The sequence below is a fragment of the Danio rerio genome, chromosome 18 (genome assembly GCF_052040795.2).
Source record: "Danio rerio strain M-AB ecotype USA chromosome 18, GRCz13ab, whole genome shotgun sequence".
Lineage (NCBI taxonomy): Eukaryota > Metazoa > Chordata > Actinopteri > Cypriniformes > Danionidae > Danio > Danio rerio.
In genome coordinates, this window is record NC_141038.1 from 48,120,001 (window position 1) to 48,147,333 (window position 27,333).

Below are 27,333 nucleotides of genomic sequence, written 5' to 3' on the forward strand. Positions count from 1 at the left end.
TACATTTTCTTGCAGCATCAAATCTTTTCAGGGTGATATCAGGGGTACTTCCATTTTACTCGTAATTATTGGATGGGATTTAATTGGAAATGTTTAAAAAATTGTTGCTAATCAAAATGATGAAGCTAATGCTGTTGATGAAGGTTCCTGCCAAGATGAGAATTAAGTCATTTATGCACCCTTTATGTCTTTCCAATCTGTAAGAAGTGTGTCTTTAAATAATTTTTAAAATGGTAATAAAATATAGTATTTTTTTTAAAAAAGGCATAAGAAATATAGTTATCACTAGACTCAACAATATTGCATATTTCCCCAGTATCGTATTGTGTAGCCCTAGTTAAAAATAAAAATAAATAAAAAATAATAAATAATATATATATGTATGTATATTAGGGCTGTGCAATTAATCGAAAATCCGATTTCGATTTTGGCTTTTAACGGTTATGAAAAACCATTAATCGAGATAAACGATTATTCCACCATGGTCCGCCCCCTTTCCAGTTGTACACGTGTGAAAACTCTTTGCCTCTGCAAAGCTCAGTTCCACGTGAAAATGACTAAAAGCTTGTGCTGTAATGTAACTTGCAGCACGGGATGCGCATCATTCATATTTTTTAAAGCGCTAAAGAGCACGTGCTGTTGTGTGTGTGCGCGCCGTGCTTAGCCTTTAACAGGTAGCGTGTGTGTGTGTTTGTGCGCGCGCCGCGCTTAGCCTCGGACAGCAGAGCACACACGTACATCTACGCCATCTTAATGTGAGCGATTTAATGGTCAAATACATGCACATTTGTGTCAGAGCACGGTGTTTAGTGATTATTCATATTAACCCTCATTTGTATAATAAACTAAGAAGTTGAGAATCAAAAGACACGTGAAAGAGAAACCATATCAGAGCCGCACTATTCTTAAAGTGACAGCGTGCGATATTCCTGCTGCTGCCGACTGTTTTTATTATTAATCAATAATAAAATCAAAAATACAGTTTGAACATAACAGATTTAATAACTCATTTCTAATAACTGATTTCTTTTATCTTTGCTATGATGACAGTACATTATATTTTACTAGATGTTTTTCAAGATACTAGTATTTAGCTTAAAGTGACATTCAAAGCCTTAATTAGGATAAATAGGCAAGTCATTGCATAACAGTAGTTTCTTCAGCAGACAATCAAACATATATATTGCTTAAAGGGGCTAATAATATCAAGCTATTAAAATAGGTTTCAAAATATTCAAACCTGCTTTTATTCTAGCTGAAATAAAACAAATAAGCCTTTCTCCAGAAGAAAATATATTATAGGAAATACTGTAAAAAAAAACTGTTAAACATAATTTGGGAAATATTTATATAAAAAAATTCATTCACAGGAGGACAATAATTTTGACTTCAACCGATAATCGTTTTGAATAATCGTGATTACAATTATGACCAAAATAATCGTGATTATGATTTTTCCCATAATCTAGCAGCCCTAATGTGTGTGTATGTGTGTGTATGTATATATATATATATATATATATATATATATATATATATATATATATATATATATATATATATATATATATATATATATATATATATATATATATATATATATATATTACTTAGTTTACCTTCCAAGCTTTGGAATAAATGATGACATATTTCATTGCTGGATCAAACTAACCATTTAAGACTACAGTTTAATGGTTGCATATCTTACCCACCTTTCACTAGTTGATATGTAAAGTCACTCGGCAGACAGTCTGGAGACATTTTTCCTATTTCTGCACAGAATTTTTCTAAAAATTAAAGAAAAAAAAAAAAACACTGCTTGCTGCAGAGCTACTTGGGCTCCAATGAGGGGGAGCTTGAGCTCCAACTCCTATAAGCTGTTTTAATGCGTTCACCCACCCTAGCCCTAACCCCAACCCCAGTGACATCACTTGTAGAAGAAGTGCAAGGAAGGAGCCCCTTGCCCCCTTGCTGGAGCTCAGCTCTGCCCAAGTGTGTCTGCAGTGAGTACCACTTGAATGATTTTGAAACATGAAAACATTTTTTACATGTATTTTTATCTTTCTAAGGTTTACAGTGCATTTAGATTCATTTGTTTGTTTAACAAAGCAAGTCTTTTATATAAAATATCTATTTGACAGAAAATATCACTTTACAACCTGTATTGTAATAAAATCGTATAAACATTTGCATATTAGTCAATAACAATATTACTGAAACTAATATAAAAACTAAACAAATGTGTTCGCACACATTTACCCAAGTAAATAAGTCAAAGATGGGCTTAATCTGCAGATCATTGGGTCAGGATGGGATTTATGAATCCTGCATGAAAGTTCCCAGTGTTGATGTGTTAACTGTAAACTCTGTTAATCTCATTGATTGTGTGCAAGTGTGACTCTTCCCTTTGCTCTGGCTTTGCCAGCATGATATTTCTCATGCCATTTGTTGGCCGCTATCGCCATCCACTAATGATCCTTGTCTGGACGAGTTGTTCTTCAAGAATAATCTTGGAGAAAATGGTTTCCCGTTCAGTTTTCTCTAACTATTCTGTCTCTTTTCAGACGTCAAACCTTCCATCATTGGAAAGAAGAAGCCAGTAGCTGCAAAGAAAGGGGTAAGTGAACAATCACTGCTTTCAGTAAAAAAATAAAAATATATAAATAAATAAATATAGTTTTTACAATTTTCTTCCCCACATTTTTGTTTAACTGAGAGCAGATTTTTTTCAACACATTTCTAAACAATAGTTTTAATAACTCATCTCTAATTACTGATTCATTTTATCTTTGCCATGATGACAGTAAATAATATTTTATTAAATAATTTTTTTAAATTTAAAATTAAATAAAAAAAGTGACATTTAAATGCTTAACTAGGTTAATTAGGTTTAGGCATGATAGGGTAATTAGTAGGAGTGTCACAATCGAAATCGATCGAAATTTATGCTCCATTTCGATTATCAAATCAAAAAATAGAATCGTCGATGCTGCCACGCCCCCATGTCACGTCAGCTTGGCTTGCCAAGCGGGAAAAAAACTGGCTTGTTGAAGTGCTTGTTAAACTGCAGACGCAGGAGACGCGTCGACAGAACTTAAACCCTCTCCTCTTTCAATGAAGTCGCTGGTGTGGAAGCATTTTGGATTTCCAGTGAGTTATGCTGACAACGTTTGTGTTGTCGACAAAAAAAACACAGTTTTGCAAGCTCTGCTATGTACGTACTACGTACGGTTCGTCCGATAGACAACACCGGCATCGCGATCCTCCGCCCGCCCCCGTTGCAAATCCGCTCGCGAAAAGTACACACTCAGGCCCTGTTTACACTGTCTTTGTTTTTAAATGGCATTTTAGAACGACAACGATTTGACACCTTTCTCTCTACCTCTGAAAATGCACATCACGTGACCACACAGACGCACACACAGCCATGCGCTCGAGAGAGCAGGTCCAGGCAGTCAGAGGACTGCTTCAATCTTTCACTCACTTGTACTTAGTCATTTTAGCGAACACCTCAGATACTGTTGGCTGGTTCCTGTTGGTTGTGCGTCTTTTTTACCGACGCCATTATAACGACACAGATCACTGCCTATTCACGAGTACCGCAGAAAAAGTGATTGACAGGTGGTAATGATATGTGTATCTTGCCTTTATTCATTTACTGTATGATTTGTTTATGGGTAAAACAAAGACCATGCAGGTCAGGTAGTTTAAACGGTAGGCTACAAATAAATAATTGGTCATTAATTAATTGATTATTCATAATCGAAAACTGAATAGAATCGTGCCATTAGAATCGAAAATGTAATCGAATCGAGGATTTGGAGGATTGTGACAACCTTAGTATTTAGGCAAGTTATTGTATAATGATGGTTTGTTCTATAGACTATTGAAAACAAAAATAGCCTTAAGGGGCTTATAATTTTGACCTTAAAATGGTTTAAAAAAAATAAAAACTGCTTTTATTCTAGTGGAAATAAAACAAATAAGGCTTTCTCCAGAAGAAAAAATATTATCAGACATACTGTGAAAATTTCCTTGCTCTGTTAAACATCATTTTTGAAATATTAAAAAAAAAATTCGTACACCACAAAACGGGGAACAATCAACATTGCAAGGTACATAAAAAAATAATAATAATAAAACATCAAACAAAACAACATCGATGAGCAGAATTAATCTGCTTTCATTGTTGTGGGAAATGTTTCCATCTCCTGCGCTGTTGGGTTTTTATCAGTAGGTGTCAGACTTGCTGCACCATACAGAGGTTAGAACTGTCTCTGCCTCCAGCTGAAGCAAACCAATAATCATTCAGATGCTGACAATACTTGCGCATGACTGAATTAAAGCTTCCAATAAAAGTTAGACTCGTGTAACTAATTTGAGCATAAATATTTTGTGCGTTCAGTTATTTAGTGATTTATTTTAGCTAATATTTCAGTAAAAGGGCTATACACATTGAAGTTGTCAATCTCACCAAGTGTGAAACGAGATCAGTTTAAAAAAGAAATGTACTTAAATGATTGACTATTTTACATTAATTCATTTGAGTAGTGACTTAGTAGCAGTACTATAATGTCTAAATAAATGGTGATGTATTTAGATTTATTTGGATGTAAACAGTTTTTAAAAATGAGTGATGTATAAATGATCCTACAAAATCCTAATAATATTTGTACAAAAAATGGCTGCATTACATTTAAAGAAAGTCCACCATTAAAGTCCACCATTTAATAATTTGGCAAATAATTTGATTACAGATGTCCATGTAAACACAGTCACTTTCTTGTTTGTGTGTTAGTGTGTGTGTGTGTGTGTGTGTGTGTGTGTGTGTGTGTGTGTGTGTGTGTGTACGTGTTTTTGTGTGTGTGTGTACGTGTTTTTGTGACATATCAGGACACAAATCTGTGTAATGATATGGGTATGACACGGGTATTACAAAAAGAAGGTGAGATATGAGGACATTGGTGACGTCCTCATTTCTCAAAATGCTTATAAATCCTACAGAATGAGTTTAATCAGAGTAAAGCTGCACACAGTCTCCTGTGATGGTTGGGTTTAGGGGTGGGGTGGGGTGAGGGCAATACAATATGTGGTTTGGACAGTATAAAATGAATAGAAACCTATGTAATGTCCTCACTTTTCACAAAAACAAACTTGTGTGTGTCTGTGTCTGTGTGTGTGTGTGTGTGTGTGTGTCTGTCTGTCTGTCTGTCTGTCTGTCTGTCTGTCTGTCTGTCTGTCTGTCTGTCTGTCTGTCTGTCTGTCTGTCTGTGTGTGTCTGTCTGTGTGTGTCTGTCTGTGTGTGTCTGTCTGTGTGTTTGTCTGTGTGTGTCTGTCTGTGTGTCTGTCTGTCTGTGTATGTGTGTGTGTGTTTCTGTCTGTCTGTCTGTCTGTCTGTCTGTGTGTGTGTGTGTGTGTGTGTGTGTGTGTGTGTGTGTGTGTGTGTGTGTGTGTCTGTCTGTCTGTGTGTTTCTGTCTGTCTGTGTGTCTGTCTGTCTGTCTGTGTGTGTGTGTGTGTGTGTGTGTTTCTGTGTGTCTGTCTGTCTGTGTTTCTGTCTGTCTGTGTGTCTGTCTGTCTGTCTGTCTGTGTGTGTGTGTGTGTGTGTGTGTGTGTGTGTGTGTGTGTGTGTGTGTGTTTTTCTGTGTGTCTGTCTGTCTGTGTGTGTCTGTCTGTCTGTGTGTCTCTGTCTGTCTGCCTGCCTGCCTGCCTGCCTGTCTGTCTGTGTGTCTCTGTCTGTCTGCCTGTCTGTCTGTGTGTCTGTGTTTTGACCCTGAAACTCAGCACGTGCCCAAATCGACACGCCCACATCATCCCTCTTTTGCTTCTCTGACACTCCCCCCTAAACAGAGCTTGACACGCCCATTTCTCTGACTTTTTCCAAAGTAGAGGTGTGAAAACACCCTGCTGAAACGAGGGGGTTTCATGGCCCTTTAATATAAAGTGGGAAATACACTTATTATAAAAAAAAAAAAAAACTTCTGCTTTATTTGCTTTCAGCTTGGCGCTAAAAAGGGTCTTGGTGCCCAGAAGGTGAGCAGCAAGAGTTTCAGTGAGGTGGAAAAACAAGCCCAGGTGGCAGAGAAAATGAGAGAGGAGCAGGCCGCCGAAGCCAAGAAACAAGCCGACGAGTCCATGTGAGTCTCCAGATGCCACAAATGCAGAATCTAGCCCATTAGCACTGCTGGGCCTTTTTTCTTTCTCTAGTTCAAGATTTCGCTCTCTCGTGAAAGGTCAGCCATACGTATGAAGAGAACGCTGCTTCTGAAAGTGCAATCAGAGCTGGGCTTTTTTTTTTTCTTGATTGCGATCCTTCTTCTCTCGCAGAGTGGCCTCAATGCGACTGGCCTACAAAGAGCTGGAGATCGACCGCAAGATGGAGGAGAAGAAAATGCAGAATCTGGAGGGGAAGAAGAAGGAGCAGGCGGAGAGGCTGGGCATGGGATTCGGCAACAGGAGGTAAAGACACAGCCTCCATTAAACCACTGTCACATCAATTACATCACTCCTCTCAAGCATGACATCAGTGTCTTCAGCAGATTAATAAGCCAGAACACCATCACACTGACTGATGAGGCTCTGTTTGTTAGTTTAGTTGCTTTTATTGCAGCGTCCAGCTTAATGAGGCTTATATGATCTGACTTTGTCCTTGGTTTTCGCAGTGCCGTGTCTCATTCGGTGATGGCCGAGATGCAGGTGATCGAGCAGGAGACCCCGGTGGGAGTCAAATCCTCCTCTCGCTCTAAGCTGGATATGTTTGAGGAGCCTGGATTTGCTTCCGGACCACCAAAGTATGTCAATGTCTGAAACTGGCTTTCTTTTCCAGTACTCTATCAATGCTGAAATACTTGATATGATACAATATTGCTTTAATGCATTGATTTATGATATGAAGAGGATATCAGAATGTACAAGAAGCACTGCATTAAATCCCATATTTCTGTGCCATGTCATTAAAATGTAAAAATTAATTTTACCTCAGTGTTTTCAATGGAGTTTCTGCGCTAGCCTGCTGATCCTGATGGCGCGTGCATGTAAACGGCTTTTCATCTAATTTTATGCTTGAACTAAATGCATAAGTCTATTTTACTGATTATATTTTACAACACCAATGCTGTAAAAGGAACCGTAGGAAATTGAAAACAGCCACATTAACCGTTTACCAGAAGTTTATCAGTAAGGGGCAAAAACACTAGCTGTGCATATTACCCTACAAATGGACAACAGCACCTACTGCTCTCTCTCTCTCTCTCTCTCTCTCTCTCTCTCGTAGTAGCAAAAAAAAAAAGATATTTATATATAATAATTAAATAAAATATCAACCATACATCATATTGTTCAATATATCACATTAATATTTATTATATTATTATTCAACATTAATTATTCATACAAATCAATACAAAAATAAATAACAACAATAATCAGTATATTTACAATGATTCAGATGATTTATTATCATCTAGGTGTGTGTGTGTGTGTGCGCGTGTTTGCAGGCGCATCACTGATGTTTTTATTGGTCTGCTCTCTCTTTTTGTGACAGGCATTAATGTATTGGGCCGCTAGAAGGACACACTCATTTTTTTCCCCTAATAAATATTGAAGCTGTGTTTTATTGTCTAACTCAGTGAATTGTGGGTAAATGCTCTGTAGTTTGGTGTAGAATGTGTCTCGTATGTGCTGATAGTTTGTGCAGCGGGTCAGGAAGTGTTCCTCCGTCTCTACCTCTGCCTGGGCACAGTGTGGGCAGATGCGTCTCTCTCGAGGTTGACAGTTCTGTCTGTATCGGCCCGTCTCTGACCGATGTTGGTTTGCTCTGGGTCACTGTTGTAACATTCGTGTTTGCTAGTTATTTTATTTTCAAGATTTTCAAAAATGTCGGGTAAAATGGTTTTAAAAGTCACAATTGTAGCATTTAATACTGAATAAAGCCCACAATCAGTACCTGAGGGGATCTTTGTCATTGTAGTTTATGCTGTTGTTCAGCTGCGACGGTGCAGAAATAGGAACCTTTTCAAAAAATGGAAAATGTCAGTCGATGATATAGTTAGAATTTATTAATTTTTTTACTTTTAGAATGTAAAAGATCGCTATTATTGTGTCACAGCACCATGTCATGTGTTTTTAAGGGTGCTCTTACAGTAGACTATCCAAACCATGCCTGGGCAAGTTTCTCGGTTCTTTTGACAAGTGTGAGTCCTCTGAATCGGGCCCAATTACGGTTCAGTTGGCCGGCCCTGGCCCGGTTTGAAGAGGTGTGCCAAAGTGTGGTTTGATTGGGCATTCCTACTGTTTAATGAATGCGAACTGTCAGTTTGTTAGAGACTCAAACCTCTCGCTGCATGACTGCTGCACCTTCAGCAAACCTCCCAATACGTGCAGCACGAGGACTTTCATGATCGTTTATGAGCATAAAAAGTTGTGGATCTCTTCAGCAAATTATTTGACTGCACGTCACTGCATATTAAACGACTTAAAATAATTCACAAAGAAATTACTAAAGCAATGTCCACTGTGCTGAGCGAGAACGCTTCTCTTCTGTTAAAGTCACATCATCGATGAAGTAAGTGTGCTCCGGCTCAGAAGGTAAAATGCAGTGTGAGTGCAGGCCATCGGGGGAAGAGGGAAGGGGGCACAAGTGTACTTTAGAACGGTTCAAGGCAACTGTATCTATTGTGAGTATGCCCTAAGACACAGTGTAATGCAATCAGTTTTACAGAAAATCCTAAATATTTTAAATATTATTTTATTTAATTTGATAATTTATCCAAACTTTACAGTGCTCATTTATAGTTAATACTGTGTGCGCGCATTTCAGGGTTGATACGTTTAAAGAAATTGTAAAGAACTCCTCTTTTAAATTCATGTTCTTGTGCAATTTATTGTAAAGCTATAAACGGTTGAGTAAATAAATTGTTAAAGGGCCATCAGCTTATTAAACCTGTTGATATCATTTTAACATTAATCAACAACAAAACCAAAATCATGGTTAGGCCTACCTAAAGATAGTTAATGTTTTAAATTTCTGTAAATTATGCTAGTCAATTCTTTTCTAAGGGTTTTCTATGAAATTAACTAACTCGAGATGTTCAGCAAAGGAATTTTTGTTAAGGCTTTTTATCACGTATTAATTGGTAAAAACCTAATTTCAGTAAAATGGTAAAAATCCTTTGTATTCATTTGTTTGTGTTTTTTTTAATTGTATATTTATATGTATAAATGTTGCTGACATGACATAATTTTAAATGTGTGTATATATATGATATGATCTTTTCTAAGGGCGCATGTCCAGTGAAGCATTTTTTTTCGGCCGGAGTTTAGTGTATTTTTCAGTTGTTATCAGTGAAAGTAAAAAAAAAAATTGAAATAGGTTTGTTTAATTTTGGCCTGACTGAGACATGAGGTTGTGACACTGGTAAATGGAGGGAAAAAAAGACATGCACAAATGTTGCAGTTTCCTTATATCATACAATTTCTAGTATCTTGACAACACTAGTAACTTGTAACTGTGTTTTCAGGTACAAGGACAACCCTTTCACATCAGGAGACAGCTTTGGGTCACGGTGGGACAATGATGGCGGGTCGTCGTTCTCCTCCTGGGCTCTGGAGAAGGAGGAGCCTAAAGACAGCGAGGTCACCATCTCAAGCATCCAGCCAATCGGAGAAAGGTAACGTCCTCATCCGGCAGTCAGTGGGTTTGGTTTTGATTAGTGTCTGGTTTTTGTGATTCTGGACTCTCGTCTTATCTCAGGTTGCCCAGCAGACGGAAGCCGGAGGTTTCTGTGCCGGTCTCAGAGTCTAGCGAAGCGCGCCAGAAGTTTGCGAATGCTAAAGCCATCTCATCAGACATGTTCTTCGGCCGTGAGAGCAACCCAGAGGTACAAGGAGAACCACTACTTTACTTCATAACCCCCTTTTTCTGTACTTATTTACATTTGACTTCTTCCTTAACCCTTTATTATATGTTCTTTATATACAGTAGAAGTTTGTTTCTTAAAGTTATTTCGTATGCTCACCAAGGCCAAGCAAAAATGCAGATAAACAGTAATATTTTAAAAAATTTCTATTTAAAATAACTGTAATTTCTCTCTTTAAGCAGCCAATAAAATGCTGTTTTTTCCCCAAATTCTTTTCTTTAAAAGTAATTTTAATATGCTGATTATTTATTTGTTGCTCAAAAACATTTAATATACATAGGCCCCATTTACACTAGTACGTTATAGTTTTAAAATGGCGTGTGAATGAAATGAAAATGATCCGCGTCCACACCTAGCATTTCTGAACAACTCTGTCACATCACTGAAAACGCACATCATGTGACCACACACACACACACACACACACACACACACACACACACACACACTCTCTCTCTCTGGCATGCACTGCAGCATATCCACCCAGATGAGAGCTGTGCTCGTTGGACTGTCCATCAAGGATCTGTATCCGCTGGATCTTGTTAAATGTGATATTTTATTCATCTTGTCTCCATCTTACAACATATTCCCCGACTTTGATTTTTTGAATCTATTCTTCACGGGACTCCACACTTGTAAACAATCGCTCCATCGGGCTCGTGCGGCTCTCGGTCCCGCCCACACTTGTCAGCGCTACCAATCACAGAGCTTGCGCTACACGTTATTGCAACGTGTAGTTGCGTTTTTTTGAGAGGTGCGCTTCAGCGAGGGCTATCCGTCCATGCGCAGGCTGCGCCGTAGCATACGCTTGACGCAGAAGTATAAATCAGCCATAAGGTAAACACAAAACAAACGTTTCCATCTGGAGCTCCATTACGGGACTCGACACTTGTAAGCAATCCCTCCATCTGGCTTTTGGCTCTCAGCACCGCCCACACTCGTCACTGCTACCAAGCCGACCAATCACAGAGCTTGCGATATGCATCATTGCCATGTGTAGTTAAATTTTTTTGAAAGAGATGCACGTCAGCAGGCTGCGACAGAGCATACACGTGCACTTGATGCAGAAGTATAAATCAGCCTTAAGGCCCGTGCACACCGAGATGTTTTTTGCTCACGTTTTTCGTCAACGTTTAATGCCTCGTGACTAAATAACGGGCGTCAATGTGATCGTGCACACCAACGCGCAAAACGCCAGGCGCAAAAGCGTCATTTAAAAAAAAAACGCCTCATGCTCGTTTTTTTGTTTGGTGCGCGCCGTCAAAACCTTCTCCACAATCAGATCGGCACTTTTGTTCACGTTCACCGAGCTGCTGAAGTTACAGTTAACAGCACTTGGAGGTGCTTAAGCGCAAAACTGTCAATGCGAGCGCACAGTGAAGACGACACCCAGAGGCGATATGAACGTGGAGCTGCTGATTGCTCTTGTGAACACTAATCATTTCTTTATCGCTAGAGCTGTTGCTTGAATAATCCATGCTTGTTCAAGTCACCAGTAACTTTGTCAACAATTGTGTAAATTTCCTCTCCTCCTCTTATTCTGTGTTATAAGCGGGTGTCAGAAGCTTAAAGTTGTGTAGCTCAATCTAACGTCAAAAAGAGTGATTTTTGCATACTCTTCAGCTTGACGGCAGTGAAAAGCACTTGGGTTTGAATACTGAAAATTGTCTCGTAAAACGCTGACGAAAAACGCAAACGAAAAGCGTCCCGGTGTGTAGGAGCCTTTAAACCAACAGGGAAAAACAGTTGACAGTTTTGTCAAATCCAATCATGTGATACTGTTTATATTAAAGTCAAAATATTCACCCTCTACCTCTTAAAGGTAAGAGGTTGCAAACTGTCTTCATGCATCTCGGCTGCTGAATAATAGATTTATTTTTTGAATCAAATCTAAACTTTATAACAGTCCACAAATTGGTGATTTATTTGCAGCAGTATCATGTATTTTCTTAAGAATAATTATTAGTGTCGGTGCGGTGGCGCAGTGGATAGCGCTGTCGCCTCACAGCAAGAAGGTCGCTGGTACGAGCCTCAGCTGGGTCAGTTGGCATTTCTGTGTGGATAAGTTGGCGATTCATTCCGCTGTGGCAACCCCTGATTATTAAAGGGACTAAGCCAAAAAGAAAATGAATGAATAATTATGAGGTACTTTTCCATATTTCTCTCCAGTATGAAGCAAAGACTCGTCTGGAGGGTATGTCTGGAAGCACCTCCATCAGTTCTGCTGACCTGTTCGGTGATGGCAGTGTTCGTCCCTCTGGTAAACAGCATTTTTAGCTATTTTGTTTGCAAATTATATTAGAAAATAGGCCCAAATCTTTTCAGGTGGCTGTATTGTGTCTGTCTGTATAAATGTTCTATAGCCAAGGTGTTTAAGTTTGATTCTGAGTTCTGTTTCTGAAGTTAATGCGTTTTGTGTGCTTCTGTAGGCTCAACAGGGTTTGACAGCGTCCTTCCCTCTGGTCCAGACATCGCTCAGTTCAAGCAGGGTGTGAAGACCGTAGCAGGGAAGATGGCAGTGCTGGCTAATGGGGTCATGAACACCATTCAGGTGAACGTTCACAACTCACTTCATTCTTTACAGTCTACCAGCGGTAAACCCTGACAAATCGAAGCCTCACTGGGCTTAATAAGTCAGCATCGGTGAGAGAAAGACTCTGATTGGATGTTCAGTTCAGCAGCTAGTGTAGAAGAAAACTGAATGTGATGACAGAGCAAAAGACAGCACAGATGAAATATAACACAGAAAACACAATCTAAATACTTTCTAGCTGGCTAGATTTGATTTAATAGTCATTCAAACAACTTTACTGAAGCCTCTTTACTTAACGGTTGGTCTCGCGGATCTGCCATGTTTTGTAGTTTATTGACACTTTTTTCCCCCGAGTTTGTAGTTCTAATCAAATTCACATCCAACACACAATGTATTGTGGGCAATATTAGCGGTTGGAGTACGGACGCTTCTACACTTCGAATTTTTAATGGAAACGGTAGACCATCTGGGAACCTCTTTTCAACACTATGTGTTGGGACACACTAATTCTATATTTGATTACTATTTAGGAGGAATATTATGCAAATTGGGACTCAACATATGTCTGCTGCTGACACTAATGGAAATACGTTGTCCTGCAAGGTTTTTTATTTGACACACAGTATAACGTTTTTGTTTGACATGACTGTTTGGTTCCATTTCTGGTCTATATACAATGAGAGCTCCAGGATTTCATCTAAAATACCTCGCTTTCGTTCATCTTCAGAACACAAACTAATTAATAACACTATTTTTGAATCATTTTGTGTGTGCTAACCCTCGGCCTGTGTTTCAGGATCGCTATGGATCATACTGAAGGACTGTGTTGGGACTGCTGCATCAAACAGGACACCTCACTGCTGATGGGAAGCGCTCCGTCTTTCTGAGTGATAGAGAGAGAGTGAGAGAGAAAGAGAGAGAGATGAAGACCAGGACCTCCCCATCTCTCCCCAGACCACTGTAGACACTCACTGACAGTATTTGAACAAAATTTCTCTCTAAAGACTCTCCTTTTACTTTCAGACGACCGCAGAAGCACTGGGAAGAGAGTAACCTTTGTTTTCTCTATCGCAGTGCGCTCTGTCTTAACTAACAGTCCTGTTTTCTATGCCCGGTCTTTGATTTCAAAAAAAGTATTGTCTGGAATTAAATGTACATGTAAACGTATAGCGCTAATGTCCTCACAGCTTTCTTTTTTGTATTTTAACGGAGACCACGGTAAAACGAGGCAAGGGGTGTATTTCTAAATCGAGGCCATTTCCTAAATGGGATCTTTTAAATTTGGATGCGTTATCGTGATTTTACTTTTATTAGTTATGACGAAGTTGGAGTGATAAAATGACAGTAATTTTGTGCAATATGTCCTCGCATGGCAAGGATGATGAGGCTTTTTTTGTGGACACGGCTGTGTGATTGACGCCTGGAAGTTTGAGTTTTCAGGACATGATTTTAAAACAAAAACGGAACCATGTTTTTGCATGCCAGCATAAGCCGAAGACTCTAGTGCTGAATTCCAGCATTTACACGACTAGAGATCTGATTTCGCCCTCAGTTTATACCAGTCTCCCAACCCTGTTCCTAAAGGCACACCAACAGTACTCCCTTTCAACCTCTTCCTAATTAAACACACCTTATTTACTCATCAGAACATTTAAAGAGACTCCAAAACCTGACCTTAATGGGTCAGATAAGGGAGACATCCAAAATATGTGCTGTTGGTGTGCCTTTAGGAACATGCTTGGGAAACGCTGGTTTAGATATTAATGATTGAATTATTATATTTAAATTTCCCACATCACAGTACCATCATCAGTTAATGTGCATGTGCGATACCAATTTCCCAACCCTGTTCCTAAAGGCACACCAACAGTACATTTTCAACCTCTCCCCAGTCAAACACACCTAAATCAACTCATCAGAACATTAGAAAAGTCAATAAAACCTGAAGTTCACGGGTCTGAAAAGGGAGACATCCAAACTATGTACTGTTGGTGGTGTGCTTTCAGCAACAGTGTTGGGAAACACCGGTTTAGATGATAACGATAGAATTATTACATTTGAATTTCCCCCTCGCAGCGCCATCATCAGTTAATGTGCGATACCAGTTTTCCAACCGTGCGTCTAAAGGCACACCAACGCTGCTCATTTTCAACCTCTCTCTAATCAAACACACCTGAATCAACTCATCAGAACATTAGAAGAGCCTCCAAAACCTGAAATGAGTGGGTCAGATGAAGTAAACATCCAAAATCTGTACTGTTGGTGGTGTGCCTTCAGCAACATGCTTGGGAAACACTGGTTTAGATGATGATGATTGAACCGTTATGTTTGAATTCCCCCATCACAGTACCATCATCAGTTAATGTGCATGTGCGATACCATGTTCCCAACCCTGTTCCTGAAGGCACACCAACAGTACTCATTTTCAACCTCTCACTAATCAAACACACCTGAATCAACTCATCAGAACATTAGAAGAGCCTCCAAAACCTGAAATGAGTGGGTCAGATGAGGTAAACATCCAAAATCTGTACTGTTGGTGGTGTGCCTTCAGCAACATGCTTGGGAAACACTTGTTTAGATGATAACGATTGAATCATATTTGAATTCCCTCATCGCAACACCATTATAAGTTAATGTGCATGTGCCATACCATTTTCCCAACCCTGTTCCTGAAGGCACACCAACAGTACTCCTTTTCAATCTCTCCCTAATCAAACAAACACACCTGAATATGTGCTGTTATTGTGCCTTTAGGAACATGCTTGGGAAACACTGGTTTTGATGATGATGATTGAACCGTTATGTTTGAATTCCCCCATCACAGTACCATCATCAGTTAGTGTGCATGTGCGATACCATTTTCCCAACCCTGTTCCTGAAGGCACACCAACAGTACTCATTTTCAACCTCTCACTAATCAAACACACCTGAATCAACTCATCAGAACATTGGAAGAGACTCCAAAACCTGAAGTGAATGGGTCAGATAAAGGAGACATCCAAAATTTGTACTGATGGTGGTGTGCCTTTAGGAACTGCTTGGGAAACACTTGTTTAGACGATAATGATTGAATCATATTTGAATTCCCCATCACAGCACTATTATCAGTTAATGTGCATGTGCGATACCATTTTCCCAACCCTGTTCCTGAAGGCACACCAACAGTACTCATTTTCAACCTCTTGAATTAAACACACCTGAATCAACTCATCAGGACATAAGAAGAGACTCCAAAACCTCAAATAAATGGGTCATATAAAGGAGCATCAACAATATGTGCTGTTGGTGTGCCTTTAGGAACATGCTTGGGAAACGCTTGTTTAGACTATAATGATTGAATCATTATATTTTAATTCACCCTTGCAGTACCATAATCAGTTAATGCGCATGTGCGATATCAGTTTCCCAACCCTGTTCCTAAAGGCACACCAATAGTACTTATTTTTAACCTCTTCCTAATCAAACACGCCTATATCAACTCATCTGAACATTAGAAGAGACCCGAAAACCTTAATGCGTCAGATAAGGGAGACAACCAAAATATGTACTGTTGGTGTGCCAATGATTGGGAATCACAGGTTTAGACGATAATGATTGAATCATTATGTTTGAATTCCCCCATCGCAGCACCATCATCAGTTAATGTGCATGTGCGATGCCGTTTCCTAGTACATGCATCATCACAGCCTTCTTTCCTTCTCTTTTGGGGTTTATGCCAGCCTGGAATCTGGTTATATTTGTCTGCCTGTCCGTTTGTATTCCAATGCTAAATTTGAAAAAAAATAAATAAATAAAGAATAACGATCCAACTAGCGTCTGGAATAAAAAGCTATTTATTGTAGCCTGCTGAGGAGAACCTGTTGCGATGAGTGTGTGTGAATAAAAGATTGAAATCCCCTCCAACGATGTATGTTTACGACTTTGATTCGGTGAAAGCAACAATCGTTTTAGGAGGATTATGGGTAAAGTGCAAACAAACAGGAGTGGCGATGAAATAATTAATCCACACAGACTACAAAGCGGATGAAGTGTTGACCCTTAAACCCCGATGAAAATCTAATCAGCGGAGGACTGGCCCGTGTTAACCCTATAAAGCCTTTTAGTCCTCAACATAACCACAACTTATTTTTTGAGGCAATATTGTGTAGGATTTTAGGTAGTATCTGTCTGTTTTCTGTCTGATACTAGAATTGCTGGTAAATTTTGTCTCCTAAAAGGGTAAAATTATATAAATTATATCAAGTTATCAATACATATAATGATTATATTCAAATTTAGGGATATTTTGTCTTGAAAATAGTACTTTGACTAAAAAATCTAACCAGGCTCATTGAAAAATATGTACCCTACATTTTTGAGAACCGACAAATATGTACCCTGGACTAGTGGTCTTCAACCACCGAGCTGTGGACCAACTGGTACCGGGCCGCACAAGAAATCATTAATTGTTTCTATTTTATTTATTATCCGAGTCTGAACTGTCTTTTATTTTGAAAAATCTATTATTTTATTTATATTTTATTTTATTACTCGGTTATTTGAGCGCCCATATTTAACCCACAAGCAGCAAGAACGTAAAAAAAAGAACTGACCGATCGGCTTCGGCTTGTATGGAATATATAGATTTCGGTAGACCAATTGCCTCAGACGAACACAGAACATCCAAACACTGCACTTGTCAGCTTGTCATCTTCTCCTAGCAATGTGTGCCTAGCAACCCCCCCACCCTGGTTCACGGTAAAACTATTAAGCGTTGACTGTGAGAAAAAGGGTGAAGACCACTGGCCTGGACAACGGTGTCTTGCAGTTTTTGATTTCACAACACCACTAGAGCAGGCGTGTTTAAGCCCGGTCCTGGAGGGCTGGTGTCCTGCAAAGTTTAGTTCCAACCCCAATCAGACACACCTAGGCTGGCTAATCAAGCTCTTACGAGGCTGTCTTGAAACATCCTTGCATGTGTGTTGAGGCAAGTTGGAGCAAATCTGCAGGACAGGAGTTTGGACACCCCTGCCCTAGAAGGTGCCGTGCACATTTTTAACAGTCTCGAATACATTACTGGAGCACGTTTTCTCATACATGCCACATCTCTTAAATCCACCAGAGGGTGCTGTGTACCCCCCCCCCCCCCTCCGGGAATATCAGCTTGATATCGCCTGACCTGCAAACCCCCTTCACTAAACCCAACCCAGAGTGTTTTCAAAAGCAAGATAGAAGAGAAAAGCCATCATGGCAGTGTGTTTCTACCGCAGCTTAGTTTGGGATATATACCACATATTTTTGGCTTGTCAGAAGTGTACACCAAGACACATTTACCCACTTGTGTTAGAAAAATCATACATTCAGCTTAAATTATTCTGAAATAATTCAAATTTTTGTGCGTTTACGAAGTTACTCTTTTACATGAAACATCTGTTTGCTCTATTACTTGTAGTTTCGTTTTCAAATGAATGTTTTGTCTGTCCCTACATTCTGGTCAACTCCAAAACATCATCACAATCTTTAAAGAACTGCTAGAAAAAGCATTTGACTTGATGTCACTTCTTCTTTTGCTGGGAAATTTTGGAAGCCATTGAGGCATGTCAACTCTGCTATTGCCAAATTTGTTGGTGGTTAAACCATGTTTAAACCACAATTAGTAACAGGATCAAATGTTCCTGATCACATTATGCATTTTTTACAATAGTAATTGACTCAGTTTGCTGAAATGAATTTGTACACCAGATTGTCATTCATTCCAGGTTAAGTAATATATAGTCAGACATAACGTAAAATACATGAAATAATAATTTTTGTATGAAACTGATATTTAAAAAAAAAATACAATTTGCTGGACAGACACAGCTTGGGTTTTAATTTAAGGTACACAAGTCATTTTTATTTTGTTTATCTCTTAGTCAGCATTGCATTAGTTTTCCCCTCACAATAGAAACAACAAAGCTTAGATCATAAAACTTGAAAATATTATCTTAATAAGTGTGTTTAGGCAATGAACTACTCTAATAAAATGTACATTTACAAAATTCAACATTTTCAAGGCCTAAATACTCAAAATTGTGTAACAATGGTAGAAATGCATTACAAATAGTCCCTTTTTCATAGTTTTGTAAATGTCTTGATTGAATGAGGAGTATAAACAACTTCCTGAATTGCATTAAAATCAGAATACCATTAAAGGCCATTTAAATCAAAACAACAACAACTGAACTGTAAATGCTGGCTCAGTTTGTGGTCTTGTTTTTTTTATTTTGAGTAGGAAGCTTCATGTTCTCCTTCAACATGCTATTTGATCAATTGAAGCCTTGGGATTTGAACTTATCAAATACTCACCAAATAATTTGTAAAGGTTAAACAATATACTGTTTAATTAAAATTTATTTAATCTTACTATAATTATTTTATAGGCTTTACAGGGCTAAAAAAATCTGTCAGTGTGTGTCGGGGGTTCATGTGCTTTCAATTGCTGTCTTTCAGCCACTGACCTCGCAATTCAAAAGGCCCCAGTATACTTCAAACGAAATGAGTTTAGATTACGTCATTAAGAACAAAATCCGATCAAAACGAAGTTTAAAAAAAGAAATAGTTTTGGCAGTTTGAAACCGCTCACCAAAGCAAACTTTTGGGGGATTGCGTTTTACCTCTAAAACATTTTTAAACTACTATTGGTCCGTTGAGTTTACATAATCAGTGGGTGTGTTCTGGAAGTCCACCCTCTTTGGCGTGTGTTTACTTCCAGCCAACATAAACAAACTGGAGAGTGTGGAATATGGAACAGAGAGAATTAGCATATGGAAGGGCATTGGGGTCAAAACGTATGGAACTTTCACGTTTAAACGTAATTTACGTGTTACCATGCAATTTACGTGTTGACATGTTTTTTTAAAAACTGGTCTTATTTCTTTAAGCACTATCATTTAAAGTAGACAAGAAATCAAAACTAACCATTTTGATTTTGTTAGTTCACATTGCTAGTTTTGTGGCTATCAATTAATCAGTGTCATTTAAAAAAGTTTCCCTTTGTAATCTTTAATTGATCTGTGTTTTCAGATAAATAACCAAATTACGTCTGTATTGGGCGTGGCTACGAGGTATTGGGCTTGGCTAACATACTTAACCACGCCCCTTCAACTGTCAGTTTTGACCACTATGACTACAAATTGAAAAGGTTAGCAGGAGGTGTCTGTTAGGTTGCAACAACTCTTGAAACACTTTTCCAGATGCATATTTTATTAATCCAATCAGCTCAAAAATAAGCCACACCCACTTTTCTCCATTTAATATTCTGTTTTCTGATTGTTGCAGCACCTGTTTTATGCTGATTTTATTATTAAAATGTTGACGTTAGTTCCGTACGTTTTGGCCCTAACGGCCTTCCATACTCAGCATTTTAGAAAAGTTAGTTCTTGATATTGACTTGAAGTATAGCAGGGCATTTATAAACCATACTGATCCTGGATCAAATGTAGTTTGACAGCTCTCCAGGTGGTATGATATTCCCGATTCCCAAGTCTGTTCAGAAGTGGTAAAACACCCTTTGATCATCACATTTATAAAAACCCAACACAAACGTCACCGTGTCGATTTCTACTGAATCTGCATACAAACAAAAGATCAATGTAGCCGAACGTCCTCCTTCAGTCTTATTTACACAGCAGTTAAATTAAAAGAGGGCGATCAGAGAGCGGCTTTATCCCTTTGTAGGCCCTCATTGTGTCTCGGGCTCCTCATCCCTGTCAAAGCCTTTTAGGATTTGCTTCGTCACACAATCAAAGAATAGCAGGTTTGGAAAAAACGGCAGACTGGCAGTATTCAGTAAATATATGAAGGGAGCCGATTAGTATAACAAACAAGGAAAAACCTGAATAATGGGGATTTGTGGCTTTAAAAAACAGCCTTCAGATGTGCTCATTCAAAACGTTCAGGCTCAGAGAGAAAATCCAATTCCCTTCTCAGCTCATGGGGAAATTACACCCTGAAGATGCCTGATGATAGATAGATAGATAGATAGATAGATAGATAGATAGATAGATAGATAGAAAGATAGATAGATAGATAGATAGATAGATAGATAGATAGATAGATAGATAGATAGATAGATAGATAGATAGATAGATAGAGATTGATTGATTGATTGATATAGATAGATAGATAGATAGATAGATAGATAGATAGATAGATAGATAGATAGATAGAGATTGATTGATTGATTAATTGATATAGATAGATAGATTGATTGATATAGATAGATAGATTGATTGATATAGATAGATAGATAGATAGTTAGATAGATGTTATTGACAGATAAACACTGACAGACAGATATAGGAATAAACAAACGAACAAAAAATGCAGATGAACAGAAACTACAAATTATTAAAAAAAACGAATGAACAAGCAAATAATAGAGAGATTAACAAAGATAAACATGAATGAAGATAGATGAACAGAAATAACCTATGTTTTAGATGATAGATAGATGGATGGATAGAAACTAATGAAAAAACCTTGAACAAATGAACGGCAGCTGAATGGTTATAATTAATAAAAAAAACGATAGAAAGATGAAACAATATGCTGGATAGACAGAACGTTGAACAATAGATGAATAGATAGATGGATTTAGGGATAGATGGTTTGAACGATAGATGATGAATGGATTAAAGTAGATCAATTGAATGATAGATAGATGAATGGATTGAATGATAGATGGATTGAATGATAGACAGACAGACATACATGGATAGATAGATAGCAAGATGGAACAAAATGATAGATTGAATGATAGATTGAATGTTAGATAAATGGATTGAACGATAGAACAATAGTTAGATTGAACCACACATAGATAGATTGAACAATATGGATAGATAGATTGATAGATTAAACAAAGGTTGAACGAGATGGATGGATAGATTGAACAATATAAAGATAGATGATAGGAAGAAAAATAAAAATAGGTCTGAACAAATGAACGATAGCTGAATGATTGTAATGTATATAAAAAAACAATAGATAGAAAGATGGAACAAAATGCTTGATAGAGCGATAGATTGAACGACTGAATGATAGATAGATCGATACATGGATTGAATGATAGATAGATTGAACCATAGACCAATAGACTGAAAGATATACGGATGGATTGAACGATAGATGATAGGTTGAAAGAGATAGATAGATAGATAGATAGATAGATAGATAGATAGATAGATAGATAGATGGATAGATAGATCATATGAAAGGCTGTTTTGTAGAATGTTTCCATTTCCAACTCCTTTCCCTTTCGCAAAAAAAAAAAAAAAACTGTTGAAACAAAGCTTTGACAATTTGGTCTTGAAAAAAAAAAACAAAAAAAAAAACAATTGTTCCAAAGGATGTACCTGTGCAGCATCTGGTGTCTGACCTCTATAAAGCTATCTTGCCATTAATTATTAGAGTCTGAAAGCTCCACGCCCTTCACTACAGAATGAAATCTGTTAAATTAGTGCATCATCCATATTTAAATTGCACATTCTCACTCTTTTGTTTTCAGTGTGAACACACTACCTGCATGATTTATCCTTCTCAACAGGTCCCTTTATTTTAAGTGGCCTTAACAGGTCCCTTTATTTTAAGTGGCCTTACCTGCTATGTACTTAAATTAGTAATTCATTACAATGTACTTGCTGTCTAAATACACTTGATTAAATACCTGCATGTAAAAAAATCTCTGTAAGCACGTTCATAATTACACTGTTGACCATCCCTTACACCAGGGATTACCAAACTTGTTCCTATAGGTCCGGTGTCCTGCAGATTTTAGCTCCAATCCTAATCAAACACACCTGAACAAGCTTATCAAGGTCTTACTAGGTATACTTGAAACACCCAGGCAGGTGTGTTAAGGCAGGTTGGAGCTAAACCCTGCAGGGACACCGGCCCTTCAGGACTGAGATTGGTGACCCCTGCCTTACACCTTAACCCACCATTTAACCAACCCATACTACCAAACTATCTCAAACCATACTCTCATCCCATCTCAAGAGCAGCAGAAGTGTTCTGCAACACATTATGAACACAGTAAGTACATCATATCTCTATATAAGTACATAGTAGTTAAGGCCACTTAATATAAAGCAGGACCTAAAAACATAAAAGAAATGTGCACAAGTACACAACTGAGGATGCAGCTATAATGTCCTATAACTTTGGCAATTCCTTCCTGCAGTCTTTGTCTTTCCCCCAATACAAAGAGTCAAATCTCCATCTGAGCTCACAGGTGTTTATGAGAAACACTTAAAGGGATAGTTCACCCAAAAATCAACATTTCCTGGTAATTTACTCACCCACAGGTCATCAAAGATGTGCTGTAGGTGACTTTGTTTTTCATCAGTGGAGCATTAAAGAAGCTTTAGAGCTGATCCTTGATCCTTGGTTATTTCATATAATGGCAGTGAATGGTTACAGGTTTTTTAGAAACAAAATAAACACACAAACGAGTCCAAACCATTAGCCACGGCTCCTGATGATGATCTTGTGAAATGAAACGATCGGTCCGTGTAAGAATTTGAACGTTTTTATGATATTAGCTTTAATCCACAACCTAATCCAGTGTTTCCCAACCCTGTCCCTAGAGGCACACCAACAGTACATATTTTGGATCTTGAGTGCAAATCAATAGCCTTGGCTCTTGATGACACACTGAGGACTTGTGAAGCAAAATGATCAGTTCGTTTAAGAAATTTAATATTATTTATAATATTATTAGCTTTAATCCGCAGCCTTGTCTAGTGTTTCCCAAGTCTGTTCCTAGAGGCACACCAACAGTACATAGTTTGTATGCTCAGTCCAAATCAATAACCAAGGCTCCTGATGACACACTGAGGTCTTGTGAAGCAAAACTATCAGTCTGTGTAGGGAATTAAACATTATTTACAATATTATTAGCTTTAATCCACAGCCTAGTCTAGTGTTTCCCAAGCCTGTTCCTAGAGGCACACCAACAGTACATAGTTTGTATGCTGAGTCCAAATCAATAGTCGCAGCTCCTGATGACACACAGGTCTTGTAAAGCAAAATGATCAGTCCATGTAAGAAATTGAACGTTATTTATAATGATAGCTTTAATCCACAGCCTAATCCAGTGTTTCCCAACCTTGTTCCTGGAGGCACACAAACAGTACATATATTAGAAGTTGAGTCCAAATCAATAGCCACGGCCCCTGATGACACACTGAGGTCTTGTGAAGCAAAACTATCAGTCTGTGTAGGAAATTAAACATTATTTACAATATTATTAGCTTTAAGCCACAGCCTAGTCTAGTGTTTCCCAAGCCTGTTCCTAGAGGCACACCAACAGTACATATTTTGTATGCTCAGTCCAAATTAATAACCAAGGGTCCTGATGACACACAGGTCTTGTAAAGCAAAATGATCAGTCCATGTAAGAAACTGAACGTTATTTACAATGATAGCTTTAATCCACAGCCTAATCCAGTGTTTCCCAACCTTGTTCCTGGAGGCACACCAACAGCACATATTTTAGATGTTGAGTCCAAGTGAAGCAAAACTATCAGTCTGTGTAAGGAATTGAACATTATTTACAATATTATTAGCTTTAATCCGCAGCCTAGTCTAGTGTTTCCCAAGCCTGTTCCTAGAGGCACACCAACAGTACATAGTTTGTATGCTCAGTCCAAATCAATAGTCACAGCTCCTGTTGACACAGGTCTTGTAAAGCGAAATGATCAGTCCATGTAAGAAATTGAACGTTATTTACAATGTTATCTTTAATCCACAGCCTAATCCATTATTTCCCAACCTTGTTCCTGGATGCACACCAACAGTACATATTTTGGATGTCGATTTCAAACCATTAGCCACGGCTCCGGACGACACACTGAGGTCTTGTAAAGCAAAACTATCAGTCTGTGTAGGGAATTAAACATTATTTACAATATTATTAGCTTTAACCCACAGCCTAGTCTAGTGTTTCCCAACCCTGTTCCTGGAGGCACACCAACAGTACATATTTTGGATGTCGAGTCCAAATCAATAGCCATGGCTCCTTTGTGAAGCAAAACAATCGGTCTGCGTAGGAAATTGAACATTATTTACGATATTATTAGCTTTAATTGACAGGCTAGTCCAGTATTTCCCAACCCTGTTCCTGGAGGCACACCAACAGTACATATTTCACCCTTATACGACCCATTAACTTCAGGTTTTGGAGTCTCTTCTAATGTTCTGATAAGTTGCTTCAGATGTGTTTGTTTAGGGAGAGGTTGAAAATGTGTACTGTTGGTGTGCCTTCGGGAACAGGGTTGGGAAGCACTGGCCTAGTCAAACAGATATCGGCACACTTGGACGGGAAGTCAGGTGACATGGTTGATAGATATTGGTGATTGCCTCACCATCCCTCTCATTTGTATGTGTTTATTTTGAATCTAAAAAAACCTGTAACCATTCACTGCCAATATATGGGTCACCAAGGGACCACTGATATGGAAGGCCATTGGGGCCAAAACATCTGGAAGGCAATTTACATATTAACGTTTTTTTTTCTCGTTTCTTTAAGCATTTAAATGATAGTTAAAGTACACAGGAAATCAAAACTAGCCATGTTGATTTTGTTAGCTCACATTGCTAGTTTTGCGGTGAACAATTCCATCTGTGCAATCAATTCCATTTGTAATCTAAAATTGAAATCTGAAAATGCACTTCCTGTTTGCTTGTCTGAAGTATTGGGCGGGGCTAACATACTTAACCACGCCCCTTCAGCTGTCAGTTTTGACAACAAACAGAAATGGTGAGGAGGTCTGTTAGGTTGTGATAACTCACTTAAACCCTTTTACCGACTGTTCTGAATGAAATTTACTACATCCAATCAGCTCGCAGTATTTAAAAACAAGCCACGCCCACTGTTTTTGCATTTAATATTCCATTTTTCAAGGGACTATATCACAATAGTCACAATACGAAAAAAAAGCAGTCGAATCATGCTGACTTTAATGTTCTATTGACGGAAAAAAAGATCTGGGATGACCTGTGGGTGAGTAAACCTAACAGGAGTTTTTCATTTCTGAGTGAACTATCCCTTTAAGATACGCATGATTTTTCTTTCCTATGAAATTAGGTGCAAACAACTGCATGCCAAATACCCTCCAGTGCTATGATTAGTGTGAATGCTGTATAATCGCACTGTAAAGCGTAGTCAGTGATGGTGAAGAGGCTCAGTTGACCCAGGCGTATGAGTAGAAGCCGTTCTCCTCCCACAGCTCGCATCTCTCACTGGAGTAGCTCTTTACAAAAGAAACGTTCTTGTCCAGCAGGGCGACGCGTGCGGGAAATGCCGGCCATTCCTCCGGCATCCGACCTGCGAGGGGTTATAAAGAGATTGCGAATGTTATGTGCGGGATTCGATCACATTGACAAAACATTGATTTTGTTTTAAAAGTTCTGGTAAAAGTATAGGGAGTAACACTCGTGTGCATATTAGCGTGCACATTACTTGTTTAGTAGTACTTATAAAGTACATTTGGTAACACTTTGCTTTAAGGTGTTCATGTTCCATGTGTTTACCATAGTAATTACAATTGATTATGTATAATTTTAACCAAACAATTCTAACAATTTAACTGAAGCCATATAGTAAGCATATTAAAGTATTAAAGTAACTAAACATAATAATGAGCCTACATCCTTTACTAATGTCCCATAACTAAACTTAACCACTAAATAAATACCTTGCTGACTTTTAATAAGCAGTTTACTTAGGCAATAGTGGTAGTGAATGGTAAATGCGCATTTCCCACACTATTATTATCAAATTTTGCTTGCGTTCAAGAGGTTCATTTAAAAAAAATAAAGCTAAAACATTTAGATAAAACTTTGTTTTTAGATAAAACTTAGTAACTTAGTTTTTTATGTGTTTATAAGTGCTTTATAAATGTTGCTAAAGCTAAGCTTGAACACCCTAACCATTTTTCTCCGAAAACATATTTCTAAAGGTGTTGTTGACTTGAAATTTTCACCAGATGTTTGCATACAATCAAAGAAATCCATTAATGCAAAAAAAACCCTAATCAAATTAGTTTACATCTTAAGTTATGTGTAGTACAATAAAATGACACAGGGAAACAGAATTGAACACATGAAGAAAGGGAGGTGTAGAAAGGCATGGAAAGCCCAGACAGCAGCTGAAATCTCTCAGTAGTTATTCAGCAACCTACTGGTCTTTGTGTAAACAAATATCAGCTGTTTCAGTCCAACATCTACATTAGCAGGAGGATAAACCAGGGTAGACGTTTCAGCAAGACAATGGTCCAAAGAAAGCCGAGGAAACTCTAAAATGCTTTCAGAGAAAGAAAATCAAGCTGTAGAATGGCCCAGCCAATCACCTGAGCTGAATCCAATAGAGAATCCAAATTTTAGATCAGATCGATAACTACTTTTAAAAATATTATTCCCAGGAAAAAGCATGTTCAATATAAATTTTCCCCGCTACATGGTTAAAAAAATATATAATACCAAAAAGTGATGTTTATTTGAAAATATGGCATTAGACTAATTGGGATTTCTCATAGTATTTTCGTTTTTTTTTTTTGCTGCTTTGATTATTTTCTTCTTAATTACAAGTTGTTTTGGACAAATGATTATAAGTAAACGCCAAAGTATTCTTGACAAAATATATATATATAAAAAAGTAAAATTATAATAAATACACCCCTAAAACTTTACAATAGTCAAAACAGGTCACACATTATAATAAGGTTACATTAGGTAATGCTAGTTAATGTATTTAGTAGCATGAATTAAGAACGAACAACTCTTGTACAGCATTTATTATTCATAGTTCAGCATTTACTAATGCACTATTAAAATTTATAGTTGTGCTCACTAACATT

At 38.0% G+C, this 27,333-nt stretch overlaps 2 protein-coding genes and 1 long non-coding RNA gene across 13 annotated transcripts in view; 1 reads left to right on the forward strand and 2 right to left on the reverse strand.

The window, feature by feature from the left end:
* Positions 1 to 16,260, forward strand: part of arfgap2 (ARF GTPase activating protein 2) — a 27,911-nt gene extending 11,651 nt beyond the window's left edge. For 2 of the 11 annotated variants that reach the window (XR_015514443.1, XR_015514447.1), the window contains 10 exons: positions 2,565 to 2,617; positions 5,999 to 6,135; positions 6,326 to 6,457; positions 6,661 to 6,789; positions 9,517 to 9,666; positions 9,750 to 9,876; positions 12,085 to 12,175; positions 12,345 to 12,466; positions 13,245 to 14,684; positions 14,962 to 16,260. Coding sequence is in view for 2 of the 11 variants with exons in the window: in NM_001037430.1 (NP_001032507.1) it covers positions 2,565 to 2,617; positions 5,999 to 6,135; positions 6,326 to 6,457; positions 6,661 to 6,789; positions 9,517 to 9,666; positions 9,750 to 9,876; positions 12,085 to 12,175; positions 12,345 to 12,466; positions 13,245 to 13,265 (962 nt within the window). In the remaining 9 variants the exon portion in view is untranslated. 11 annotated transcript variants of the gene reach the window in all.
* On the reverse strand, positions 12,673 to 15,161 carry LOC147832927 (uncharacterized). The gene is made up of 2 exons (XR_015515371.1): positions 14,899 to 15,161; positions 12,673 to 14,621 (listed from the first exon to the last, which is right to left on the reverse strand). It is a non-coding gene; the product is annotated as an uncharacterized LOC147832927 (long non-coding RNA).
* A 2,038-nt stretch (positions 16,261 to 18,298) lies between the features above and the next one.
* si:ch211-71n6.4 overlaps positions 18,299 to 27,333 on the reverse strand; it is a 29,107-nt gene continuing 20,072 nt past the window's right edge. The window contains exon 9 of the mRNA XM_087293567.1: positions 18,299 to 25,802. Within this exon, the coding sequence (XP_087149693.1) occupies positions 25,660 to 25,802 (143 nt within the window). The 3' untranslated portion in view covers positions 18,299 to 25,659. The remainder of the gene's footprint in view (positions 25,803 to 27,333) is intronic.